The sequence below is a fragment of the Sminthopsis crassicaudata genome, chromosome 3 (assembly GCF_048593235.1).
Source record: "Sminthopsis crassicaudata isolate SCR6 chromosome 3, ASM4859323v1, whole genome shotgun sequence".
Classification (NCBI taxonomy): Eukaryota; Metazoa; Chordata; class Mammalia; order Dasyuromorphia; family Dasyuridae; genus Sminthopsis; species Sminthopsis crassicaudata.
This window is the reverse complement of record NC_133619.1, coordinates 224,649,392-224,662,421: the sequence shown is the minus strand read 5'-3', so window position 1 is coordinate 224,662,421 and position 13,030 is coordinate 224,649,392. Positions and strand designations below refer to the sequence as shown.

Here is a 13,030-nt window from a genome sequence, read left to right as displayed (position 1 = left end):
CCTTAACCTCTGAATTTCAATTTCCTCATCAGCAAATGAGGGTATTGGAGTAGATGATTTCCTAAATTCTCTGCCAGAATACAGTATAATTTTTATAATATATTATAATGTATTACTTTTACATTTAAAATTTTTTAAATATTTTTTAACATTTTATTTTTAAAAAACATTCTCTATATTTTATATATCTTTTTTTAACATTATCTATATTTCCAAATATATTTATTGTTCCCTCTTCCAAAAAACAATCCTTTATTTAAAAAATAGAGAAAAAATATTCAATGAAATTAACCAATAAATCAAAAAAATCAAATATTCTTTGCAATGTTCTATACTCATATTTATATAGAACCATATATGCACCCATATCTATATAGACGCAAGTAGACATGCCAGAAATGATGTTCTTGACATCAGTCTGGGCAAAAAGTCTCATTCCTGGCCTCTTTTGGAATGCTATGGCCTGCTATTACCCAACACAATCTTAGAATCATCGACATTCCCCTCTCCCTCATCTCCCATATTTAATAATTTACTTAGTAATGATTAAATATGGGATTAATTAATTAACAATGATTAAAAATCTTGTTTCCTCCTATACATTCTGTTCACTTCATTCATACATCAGACTACTGTGCTACTTTAATGAGTTTTTAAAAACCATCCTCCTCCCCCATTTAAAAAATCTTTATTATAAAGGCTTTCTCTTTGGTAGAGGAAGGAAGGAAGAATACTTTGGATAATGTAGGTGATGTCTTTCATCACCTCTAAGAGAATAACAGTGATCTCATTGGAATCTAGATTAAAATCCCTGTTCTACTACTGACTAGCCTAGCATCATTTGCATGTGAAATAAAGAATTGTAATAACTTGACTTTGTGGGCTGCTTATAAGGATTAAATGATGCAATCTCAAAGTGTTTTATAAATGTCAGCCACTGATATTAGTGACGCTCAAATAAGACAATGTAAACAAAATCCTTTGTTAACTTTAAAACTGTATGGACCCCTAGCTACTGTACATAAATGTCAAAACATTTATGCACAAGTAGCTTCAAGGAAAAGAAAGAAAAGGGAGAAAAGGATTTCATTAGTAGTTAGAAAAATATAGAAAAATTCCTTCTGCTGGCTGAGGAAAAGTAAAATATAGAATACTGCTGTTCCCAAGTAGAATCTTTGTGTTTTCCCCATAGAAATAATCTAGAAAGGTCATCATGCAGGAAGTTGGAAAGAGAGATATGGAAATATTGTGGGGGCTTTTCTTCTTTCCTGGCAATATCTTCCTTGTGGTAATCAATAAAGGAGAAACTAAAAGAGCGGAATTGGGGCTAGAAAAGCTGCTAAAACTAATTTAATGCTAAGACATTGCAAAGCTAGTAGAAGTCAGCACAAATTGCTTGGGAGAAAGGGGTGTTAGGAAGATTTTTCTTTTAATTTTTAAAGCTTTTTATTTTCAAAACATATGCATAGTTTTTAACATTCACCCTTGCAAAACTTTGTGTTCCAAATTTTTTTTCCCTTCTTTTCTGCATCCTTTCTCCTAGACAGCAAGTAATCCAATATATGTTAAACATGTGCAATTCTTCTATACACATTTGTCTGGAAGATTTTTAATACAAAGCTAACCAATGAAAGTTAAATTTTTTTTAAAGAGAGAAATTAGGAAATTACTAAAAATGCTGAAGAGTTAATATACGTAGGCTATATCCTTTATCTCTTGGTCTTCTTAGTTTATTTCTTTTAAAAGTCTGCTCTAAGCATAATCATTAAATAAAATATTTGCTTAAGTTTAAAAAATTATATTTTAATAAAAAACATCACATATTAAAATGAAGCAAAAATTTTTGGTTATACATATACGTTCATTTTTTTTTACATATTTCCATATGAATCATATTGAGAGAGAAAAATCAAAATGAAAGGGAAAAACCTTGAGAAAAGAAATAGAAGAAAAGAATTAACATGGCAAGAGTATGAGACCAGTAAGTGGTACATCAGATAGGTGGAGTGGAGATAAAGTGGAAGATGCCTTCCTTTTTGAACTCAAATCTCAACTCACTTATTAGCTTTGTGACCCTGGGCAAGTCACTGAAGCTTGTTTGCCTCAGTCCTTGATCTATAAATTGAATTGGAGAAGGAAATGGCAAATTACTTCTGTATCTCTGCCAAGAATATCTCAAATGGGGTCACAGAGAGTCAAACATAATTGAACAACAACATCGTGTACCAGACTCAGTACTAAGCACTTTATAAATATCTTATTTGATATTTGATATAAATTATCTCATTTTATTCTTGAAACAGCCTTGTGGAATAAGGCACTATTGTGTTTTCCATTTTATAATTGAGGAAACTCAGGCAAACAGAGCTTAAGTGACAAAGCTAGTGAGTATCCACAGTCATATTTGACTTCATTCTCAGAATTTTATTTACCTATTGTGCTACCTAGTTACTTCCTGACTTCTTGCCCAGAATTCTAGCTATATAATATGACTGGGAGGCTGCAACAACTCCCAGTGGGCCACAGATTAGAGATCCTTGACTAGGCCATCTTGATATGTTCATTCACAATCAAAGAAACCCCCCAACCCACTCACCTCCAACTCTGGGAGCTCCTTATGTCAAAGAAAGCACAGAAGCTTAGCCCCCTATATCTATTAGGAGCAAGGATTATTTCACTTTTGATTTGGTATTCTTAATAGCTAGCACAATGACTGATATGTAGTCAGTGCTTAATAAATACTTGTTGAATGGTATTTTTATCTTTTTTTGCTTATTTTTTCTTTCTCACTTTTTTCTTTTTGATCTGATTTTTCTTGTGCAGCATAATAATGTGAAAATATGTTTAGAAGAATTGCACATGTTTAATCTGTATTGGATTATTTGCTGTCTAGAGGATTGGGATGGGGGAAATTTGTAATACAAGGTTTTGCAAGGGTAAAATGATGAAAACTATCTTCACATGTATTTTGAAAATAAAAAGCTATCATTAAAAATACTTGTCGAATGATTATTATTGGTGATTATTTTATGTGAAAGAATGCTCATTAGATAAACCAAGATCATAAGACCTTGCCTGCAGGTTTGTGCTTGTGCGTATGTAGCCTTACCAACATTTGGTTGTCAATTTATTGATGACTTATCCTTTCTGCTATTCCCTTTCTCAACCATTAGCTCCTTCATTTCTTCCCCCAAGTCTTACTTATTTATTCAATCTGTTACTAACCCAAACATTGATGGAATGAAGTAAATTAATTACTTGTCCCAGGCAAAATAACAGTTTGGTGATAGAAAGAGTACTACTTGATTTTGGAGTCCACTTTGAATTTAACTCAAATCTTTTCTTTGCTCCTTACTGTCTCTCTGATCTTGGACAAATACTTCAACCTTTTTGGACTTTCAATTTCCTCATCTGTAGGGGTTAGATTAAATAATATCCCTGGACCCTTTGGGGTCTAAATTTTATGATCTGCTTACAACTGAAACATATGTTAACTCAGAAAAACTTAAGCAGAAATCTAAGCCTTTTATATTTGTTGTTGTTCAGTTGTTTTTCAGTCATGTTTAACTCTTCATGACCCCATTTGGGGGTTTTGTTGTCAAAGATACTGGAATGGTTTGTCATTTCCTTCTCCAGTTCATTTTACAGATGAGGAAACTGAGGCAAACAAAGTAAAGCGAGTTGTTTAGAGTCATCTAACTATCAAAGGTCTGAGGCCAGATTTGAACTCAGGAAGATGAATCTTCTTGACTCTATCCACTATGCATCTCTCTAGGTATAGATAGGTGTCACAAAGTTTGCCCAAATATTCACAAGGACTATTTGCATCCAACCTGTGGCAAGGCAATCTGAGCTTGTATTGCTCAGATCAGCCACAGTTGGCCAGATTTACTTGACATAGAGATGTCATTTTGGTTCTCTTCAAGAATGAACTTAACTGATTTATTTAGTACATAATTGAAACTTAAATGATTGTTCCCTTTCTCTCCCATACCCATTTTGTTGAGATGAATATATATAATTTGATTATCATGCCCTTGTAAGGCAAAAACAAAGACATAGAAATGGTCGTTATAGAAACTGAGTAAGAGAATCTTAACACAAAGCTAATCTAGCCCTAATCTGTCTCCCTGACCCTTGCCATATTAAAGATGAGTAGACAGAAGTGGAGTGACTTGTCCAGCTTGTTAGCAACTGAGTCTGAACTAAATTCTAGTTCTTATAACCTTACAGTAGATTTTTTTCTCCCATATTGTCTTAGTACATATATTTCATGGACAAATATTGCATGGACATTCATCTATTTAACTTCAAAAAGGATGGGTCAGTCATCACTTCCCAATTTATTATGGATATGGCAAACAAGAGTTCCTTTAAGTCTCAACTAAAAGCCCACCTTCTACAGGAAGCCTTTCCCAACCTCTCTTAATTCCAGTGCTTTCCCTTTGTTAATCATTTACTCTTTATCCCACAGGTAGCTTGCTTCTTTATACTGTCTCCCCAAACAAATTGTAAGCAGAAATTTTCATCTTTTTAAAAATTCCCAGTACTTAGCACAATACCTGGCACATAACAGACACTTAATAAATTCTGATTTATTGATTTAGAGTAAGGGAATGGAGAACTGAACATGGTGATGAGAAAAATGTTTTTTAATAAATCTGAACAAGTGTCTTTGCTCCTTACCTTTCGTTGTGGCTGGAACACCCAAACAAGCTCTGTGCCTTACCCCACTCTCCCATTCCCACCTCCTTCAGGTATTGCTTACTGAATTTGTGCCTAGGATCTGCAGATTGGGCTTCTCAGATTCCAAAAGCTTGGCCACCATCTTGAGGAAGCTTTCTACAAAAAGGTTGATGCTCTGACAATGGCAGGCCATAAGCAGCTGATCCAGAGCCTCCATTGCGATGCACACATAGCTGGAGAAAAGAAGTATCAAGGATATTACTGCACTCTAGATGCTCTTTTCAATGCCTTCAATGCCCCAATAGATTTTATCCTGGTCTTGGAAGCGTGAAGTAGTTCCCAGGTGACAGTAGGTGCACATACATCTTCCTATTCCAACTCCAGTAGATGAGACATACTACTTAATAGAGATACAGAGGATTACAGGAGTCAGAAACATTAACTCTAAATGCCTTCCAAAATCATTCAAGATCATCTCAAAGAATTTGAAAATCATGGTATAATTGAAGGGAACATTTATATTGTTTTGATTATGGGGGCATCTGAATAATTCCTAACATTTATATACCAATCAAAGAAATTCTAAGTTAAAATTTAAAGGAATGGAAGAATCACATAAGTACAACTTAGTTTCTTCCTTTCACAACCAATTTGAGGGTGGAGATAGTGTCAAGATTTCTACAACACATTCCCTTGCCCAGGATTCAAGAAATGTGAAATATAAAGACCCTGACCCACCGAGAATAATAATTATGATGATGGCAGCATTTCTATAGCACTTTAAAGTTTGCAAAGTACTTTACTAGTATTCAATTGAGCCAGTTGTAGAAAAATAAGAACCATTCTCCAATTGATAAATGATATGAACAAGCAGTTTTCAGAAGAAGTAATGAATGTTATCAATAACCATATAAAAATGATTTAAATTGCTAATAATTAGAGAAACTTCATTGAAATAATTCTGAGATACTACGTCACACTCATTAAATTGGTTAACATGAGAGAAAAGAAAAGTGACAATTGCTGGAGATGTGTAGGTGGAGTGGGGAACTGGTCTAACTATTTCAGAGAACAATTTGGAACTATGCCTGAGGGGCTATAAAACTGTGCATATAACTTGGGCCAGCAATATTTCTACTAGGCATGTATATGAAAGAGATTTTTAAAAAAGAAAACAACCCATCATACCCAAAAATATTTATAGTAGATCTTTTTTGTGATGGCAAAGAACTGAAAATGGAGGAGATTCACATCAATTGGGGAATAGCTAAATCAGTTATAGTATATGATTATAACAATATTACTGCACTATGAAAAATGATGAACAGGATGATTTCAGAAAAACATAGAAAGATTTACATGAGCTGATGTAAAGTGAAGAGAGCAGAGTATTGTACATAACAACAGCAATCTCGTAATGATAATCAACTGTGAAAGACTTAGCTCCTCTATCAATATAATGATTCAAGACAACTCCAAAAGATTTATAATGAAAAATACTATCCATTTCCAGAAAAAAAACTGATGAACTCTGAGTATAAATTGAAGCATATATTTTTCTTTCTTTATTTTTTGTTTCTTTTTCATAGCATGACTAATATGAAAATGTTTTACATGACTTCATTTGTAAAATAAGTATTGTATTTCTTGTCTTCTCAATGGTTGGGGGAAAAGTGGATGGAGAAAGGAAATTTGAAATAGAACATTTTCTTGAAAAATAAATATATAAATAAATGAGATAACAAAAGAAATGTTATATTATAATATTTTTATCAAAATATTCTTTTAAAATATATATTTACAAACTCCTGGTAATGCACTACCTGACTAGAAGTCCCTATAATGCAACAAAATAGTCACAGTAGCAATTTTTTGGAATAGTATTTTGTGTTTCTCCCACAGTTACTTATAGATACCATTTTTAATATTTTAAAATTTTTCCCAAATTCTTTTCTTTTCTCTCTCTCTTTCCTAAGACCGTAAGCAATAGGTTATATCTGTACAATCATGCAAAACATATTTCCATATTAGTCATATTGCAAAAGAAAACACAGACCCCTCCCAAAAAAATAAAGTGAAAAATAGTATGCTATTAGATTAAATAGATTCTATCAATTATTTCTTGGGAGATGGATGGCATTTTTTCATCATGAGTCCTTTGGAATTGTCTTGGATCATTGTACTGCTGAGAATTGCTTGATCATCTTACAATATTGTTCTTATTGTGTACAATGATCTTCTGGTTCTGTTCACTTCACTTTGCTTCAGTTCATATGCATCTTTCCAGGTTTTTCAGAAATTATCCTGTTCATCATTTCTTATAGTATAACAATATTCCATACATCATATACCACAATTTATGCAGCCATTCTCCACTTGATATATATTCCTCAATTTCAATTCTTTGCTACTACAAAAAGAGCTGCAGAGCAATACTTTTTTGTGGTTGCAAAGAACTAAAAACAAAGGAGATACCTATAAAACAGAGTTTGGTCAAACAAGTTATGGTACTTGAACATAATGGAATATTACTATGCTATTAAAAATGACAAATATGAACACAGAGAACCATGCAACCATGAGCTAGTATAAAATGAAATAAGCAGAATCAAGCAAACAATATGCATAATAACTATAATAATATAAGTGGGAATCACAATCATAAAATAATTAAAAGTAAATGTTTGAAATGAGGTCAATTCCAATAGATTTGTAATGGAGAAAGCAATCTGCATCCAGAGAAAAAACTATGGGGACTGAATGTGCTGATGCAAAGTGAAGTGAGCAGAATATTATACACAATAACAGCAATCCTATAATGATAATCAATTATGAAAGACTTAGCCTACTGTGATCAATACAATAATTCAAAGCAATTCCAAAAGATCACATATTTTCACCTTTTTTGTTGCTGTTTGCTTGCTTACTTTTTTTCCTTTTTAATCTGATTTTTTCTTGTGCAGTATAATAATGTGAAAATGTTTAGAAGAATTGCACATGTTTAACCTGTATTGGATTACTTGCTGTTTAGGAGAGGGGAGAGATGGGGAAGGAGGGAGAAAAATGGAACACAAGGTTTTGCAAGAGTGAATGTTGAAAACTATCTTTGCATGTATTTTGAAAAAGAGAAAACTATTATTTTAAAAAAATAAATGTTGGAGATCATAAAAAATAATACTACTCCATTCTTTTGCAAACATAGGGAGGTTCACAAGTGTGGCACATTTTGCATATATTTTCATATTTTTGTCACACACATATACATACACAAACACACACATACCCTAACAAATATTAGTAAAAAAGGGAAAAGGAAAGAAGGAAGGAAGGAAGGAAGGAAGGAAGGAAGGAAGGAAGGAAGGAAGGAAGGAAGGAAGGAAGGAAGGAAGGAAGGAAGGAAGGAAGGAAAAAAAGAAGAAGAGGGAAAAACAAGAAGAACAACAAGAAGGCAGGCAGTGGCATTGGTTCAAAATTCCCTGGCTAAGTTTCTTTTTTTCTTTTTTAAGAGATCTGAGCTATCTGAATCATCCCCCAGAGTCCTTATAAATTTCAAGAAGGCAAGAAAAATTATTGTTAATTAAATGTTGAATGTGTACACTAGCTAGCATGCTGTCGCTTTTCTTTATGTGTTCTAAGTACGCTTTACAACACATTAGGGTCTCTCATATAATCAATACATATCTACATTTATGCCCATTTTATTAGACTGGGAGCACAAATGTACTCTTTTAAATGATAATTGGGGTTTATAGTTGCAGTATCTTTGCATTTATGTTAGTTCTATTCATGATTTATTTGATTCAAAAGTCTTAGTCATGAATGCAACCTCCAATTATAATAATGTTCCTATGGAGAAATAAGGTTTGATTTATATTTTACTTTCTAGGAACCCACATTGGAACAAGAAGGGAATTACTTGTGCAGGCATCAGAATATAAGGTGGGGGAAAGAAAGGTGAGATAGGCACCAAGATCTGGGGACAGGTGTAGGGTCAGAAATTCAGAGAGAAAGAATGAGCAGAACACAGAAAAAAAGAAGACTGATTTTTCATTTCAGGAACTGGAAAATTCTGCTCCCCATTCATGAAACAGCCATTTGTATTTATTACATTTATAGCTCACTTAAAGAGGGGGATCTCCCCTAAGAACTATAACTTCAAGTATATTTATCTCTTCCTATACCCCAATTCTCAATTTTACAATCTTGTCAAACTAGTTCAGCTTCAATCTTACTTCTTTTTATCTTCTCAAATTCCTCCATCCTTCAGCAATGTTGATTGGGATATATAGTCACTCCTTATGTGCAACCTTGAGCCCCTTGTGTCATAACAAGGTAGTAACAGCAATCAACAGGTTTTTAAAATTAAAATTTTTTTCAGTTTAAAATCACCTTTGTCCATACCTCTTGCTAAGATATAGACAAGTTGACTGAATTTCCAAAACAATTAGTTAAAGATGAAGCAGATTTGAAGGAGGCAATAGCAAATGTGGGTCTAACTGGGCCACAGGTACTTTCAATGAGAGCTACATACATGGGAAAGGAAGAATACTAAATGATGCAATCAACAGAAAACTAATTTATCTTTACACTTAAAATCTGGTGATAGAAACAAACCCAAACCCATATTTCACTTAAGAGACAGCTAACAAGCCACTTTAATTCCAGTTCAGGCCTTTCTGGTATCACATCAATGAATAGTTGATAAATATCTGTTAATTTTCTTTTTAAATTTTTTCTTTCTTTCTTTCTTTAGTGTTTTTCCCTAAGTGTAACTAGGGAATATAATTTTTTTACATTTAAAAATTTTTGTTTTTAATGTTTTTAAATTTTAATTTTTTTGAATTCTAGGTTCTCTCCCTTATCTCCCCCCACAATTAAAAAAATACATGTGAAGTTATGTACATTTCCATCAAAGTCAAGTTGTGAAGAAAAACAGATCTCTCACCCTAATGAAAATAAAAACTCTCAAGGAAAATTAAGTTTGAAAAAAAGAGAGAAAGATAAAGAGAATGCTTCAATCTGTAGACACAATCAGTTACTTCTCTGGGTATGGATAGCATTTTTCTTTAGTCCTTCAGAGCAGTTATGGATGATTATATTAATGAGAATAGCAAAGTCATTTACAGCTGGTCATCCCAGAACATTGCTATTGCTTTGTATTACAGTATCTGGATTTTCATAATGTCCTCAAACTGTGGTTCCAACCATACTCTATCAACTATTAAGAAATCAGTGTCCCACCTCCTCTCACTGCTTACCCATATCGATGGCGACCCACGTCACGGATCAACCTTTCAGAGAGGTAAGCACCAATCCTGTCCAGCTTCTCTGGAGCTGAGAGAGCATAGAAGGTCAGCTTCTCCATGTTAGTTTTCACGAGGCCATCCTGTAAATTCAGACAGTGCATGATCATACCTACCATGTCTACAATTAGAAAGGTTCTTAAATCAAAATAGAAATAATAATGACCTAGATTCATGGAACATACCATTCACTGGATGATAGGATTGAAATATGACAGACATCTTACCACTTAGCAATGACCTATAAAATTGGGTCTGGGCTGAATTAATATAAAGAGAATGTCATAATTCTTGTAGTCAAGACTGAAATGCATAACAATGAAACTAGAAGCTCTACCCCCCTACCATTCCTACAAGAGGAACTTTTTTTTTCTGTTTCTGATCAGTAATATATGTATATATTACTTATCCATCCACCTATTCATTTATACATAATTTCATGATCAAAGTTGTAGGTCTAGAAGCAGATGAAAGATGGATTATGAAGGGTACTAAATATCTAATAGAGGGCAGTTTTAAAGCAAAGGTGGGCTTTCTCCTATCCCTACCCCTTTACCCACAACAAGCTGGATTTAGTTCCTTTGCCTGTCATACAGTTCTTGGCTTTCTTTCTATCAATTAGGAAGCCTCTTGCTTGAATGGTAGATTTTAAAAACAGTGCTGGATTTGGAACTGGGAAATACTCAGGTTCAAATCCTATCTCTTACATTTATTACATCTGTGACCTAAGATAACATACAATGTATTTAAATGCTTATTATGTATCAGGCATCAGGCTAACTTCATCTGTAAAATAGAGATTAAAAATACCTGTAGAATTGACCTTGTATGGTTGTTGTGAGATTCAAATAGGATAACATAAAGTATTCTACAAATATCATTCATTAATGTTATTGGTTCTCTAATGTTATTACTATGTAATTAGCAAAGAAGCTATTTCCCTCCTTCTAAACAAAGAAAAACAAAGTAGTACAGACATGGGTTCTCGCTACTGAAAAATGAGAATAACTCAATGTGATAAAGTTCACAAAAACAGCCCTATTCCTTATAGGCCCGTGGTTTGTCTGACTAGAAATACTCAGAGATAAAGAGCCCTAAGGAGACATGCTGGCAAAAATAGAGACCTCCACCAAGGAATCATCCCAGACTCAGGCTTGCTCTATTATTGGAAGAGGGGAGCTAGCTTTCATAGCAGCATGTAACAATGCCAGATGTGAGGATTATGGAGAAACTAGTAACATGGATCAGAGGGATAGCTGTTTTCCACTTGGCCCCAGAGAGCAGAATGAGAAAATTAGAATTTGGAGGCAGATTTTGCCTTAATAAATGGAAAATCTAGCAATAGGTCTATTCAAATATTCTACCTATCATGGAAGGCCAATAATCTGAGATAGATTACAACTCTTCAGGGATATTTGAGAGGTAGATTCATGTAGGGAGACAAGACTAGATGAATTATCGAAATCACAGAAATTTTAGTCTTTGAAGAGATTTAAGTTGCTCTTTAGCCCAACCCATTCCTGAATGGAATTCTCATTATAAGATGTTGACAAGGAGTCATCATCCTTTGGTTCAAGACCTCTGATTTGAGAGAATCCCCTTCTTCTGCCTTTGGCAGCCCACATAACTTTTAGATAGCATGACTTCTGAGATCCTTTCTAGCTTTGAGATTCTATGGCTCTCTGATAAAAGGGGAAGACAACCTACCTCTGGGTCCTCAGGGAAGATGTTGTCAACCAGTCTCTTGTATCGGGGGCGAAGGGCACCACAACAGCCACAGACACCTGGAATGAGAACAAAGAACTTTTGAGAAATGCTTTCCAGGTACACCAAGTAGAAGAGTAGAAGAACAGAGAAGTACGTGATTGGAGTAGTAAGTGATGGGAGTACAATTAAGAATTAAAATTGATGCTTTCTCTCATAACTTTTCATTTAATTTACCCTGGACCAAGTATTTCCTGAATTTTGCACAATGTCAAGCTATTTCTCATTATGACATTCATCTCCCCTTTTTATAAGACGAGAAAAAACACCTGCAACAAGGTGAGATGAACAGAATCTCCAGGCAACCCAGGCCTCTAAGCAGAGTCCAAATGTGGCTGCAAGTAAGATCTTTCTCAAACATCACCTGAAAATATTGCACCAAAACATGCCCCAGTTCTGGGAGAGGGTTTTAAGACAAACTATTCCATCCTCTCAGTTCTCAATGAATCTGCAGTCTCAGTGAGTTTAGATGTTCCCTTCAAGGAAAAAGACAGCAATCTAGCTTCTTTGCTCATCTTATATGAATTTTGTCTAAATCCTTCCATAGTTTCATAATATCATATGCTAGAGGCTTTTCTCATTTTCTTCTGACATTTGACTATCCACACACACACAAAAAAAAACTGAGTGGATGAAGAAAAAAAAAATCCTCAAATTTTTTTTTTCTCTTAGATAATAAGGGTTTAGGTTGGAAGGCTACCCAACTACTTGCTTCACTAAGGCATTCATTCACAATTTCTTCATATTCTTTTTTTGCCTTAACTTTTCCTCTTTTCTCTACCACAAAAGCTTCCCCCCTTTTCAAACTACATCTATTAAACTATTCTCATTAAGAAAATTACTTTATAAATGTGGGTTGAGTTAAATTCACCAAAATGGTTGTTCACAAGGGAGTAAAATTAGAAGGGAAAGCTTAGGTTTATTTTTGATTAACAAGTATCACTAACATTTTTAGAAAAGAGGCTAAATAAAATCTAAATCTTAATGAAAGTTGACCTTACCTCATTTTGGGTATTATTTATTGCTGTTGTAATAAACAAGTTTCACAATTTAAAAAATCTCACTTTGTAGATTTATAGACTAAACACTAAAAGTTACCTCAGAGGTCATCTTGCCCAATCCTTTCAGGAAGGAAACCGAGGCCCATAGAGATTAAGAGACTTGCCTGAAGCTACATACTAGTCAACTAATTAAAGATTAATTTTGGTTAAAAAACTCCTTTTTAAAATTCTACACAATGATTAAACTTAGTTTCCACTCACACATTAATATGAATT

General features: G+C 33.8%; 1 protein-coding gene across 1 annotated transcript in view; it reads right to left on the bottom strand.

The window, feature by feature from the left end:
- EFR3B (EFR3 homolog B) overlaps positions 1-13,030 on the bottom strand; it is a 108,934-nt gene that overhangs the window by 37,413 nt on the left and 58,491 nt on the right. Inside the window, exons 2-4 of the mRNA XM_074300054.1 lie at positions 11,697-11,773; positions 9,945-10,072; positions 4,769-4,919 (exon numbers count right to left, since the gene is read on the bottom strand). Of these exons, the coding sequence (XP_074156155.1) occupies positions 4,769-4,919; positions 9,945-10,072; positions 11,697-11,773 (356 nt within the window). The remainder of the gene's footprint in view (positions 1-4,768; positions 4,920-9,944; positions 10,073-11,696; positions 11,774-13,030) is intronic.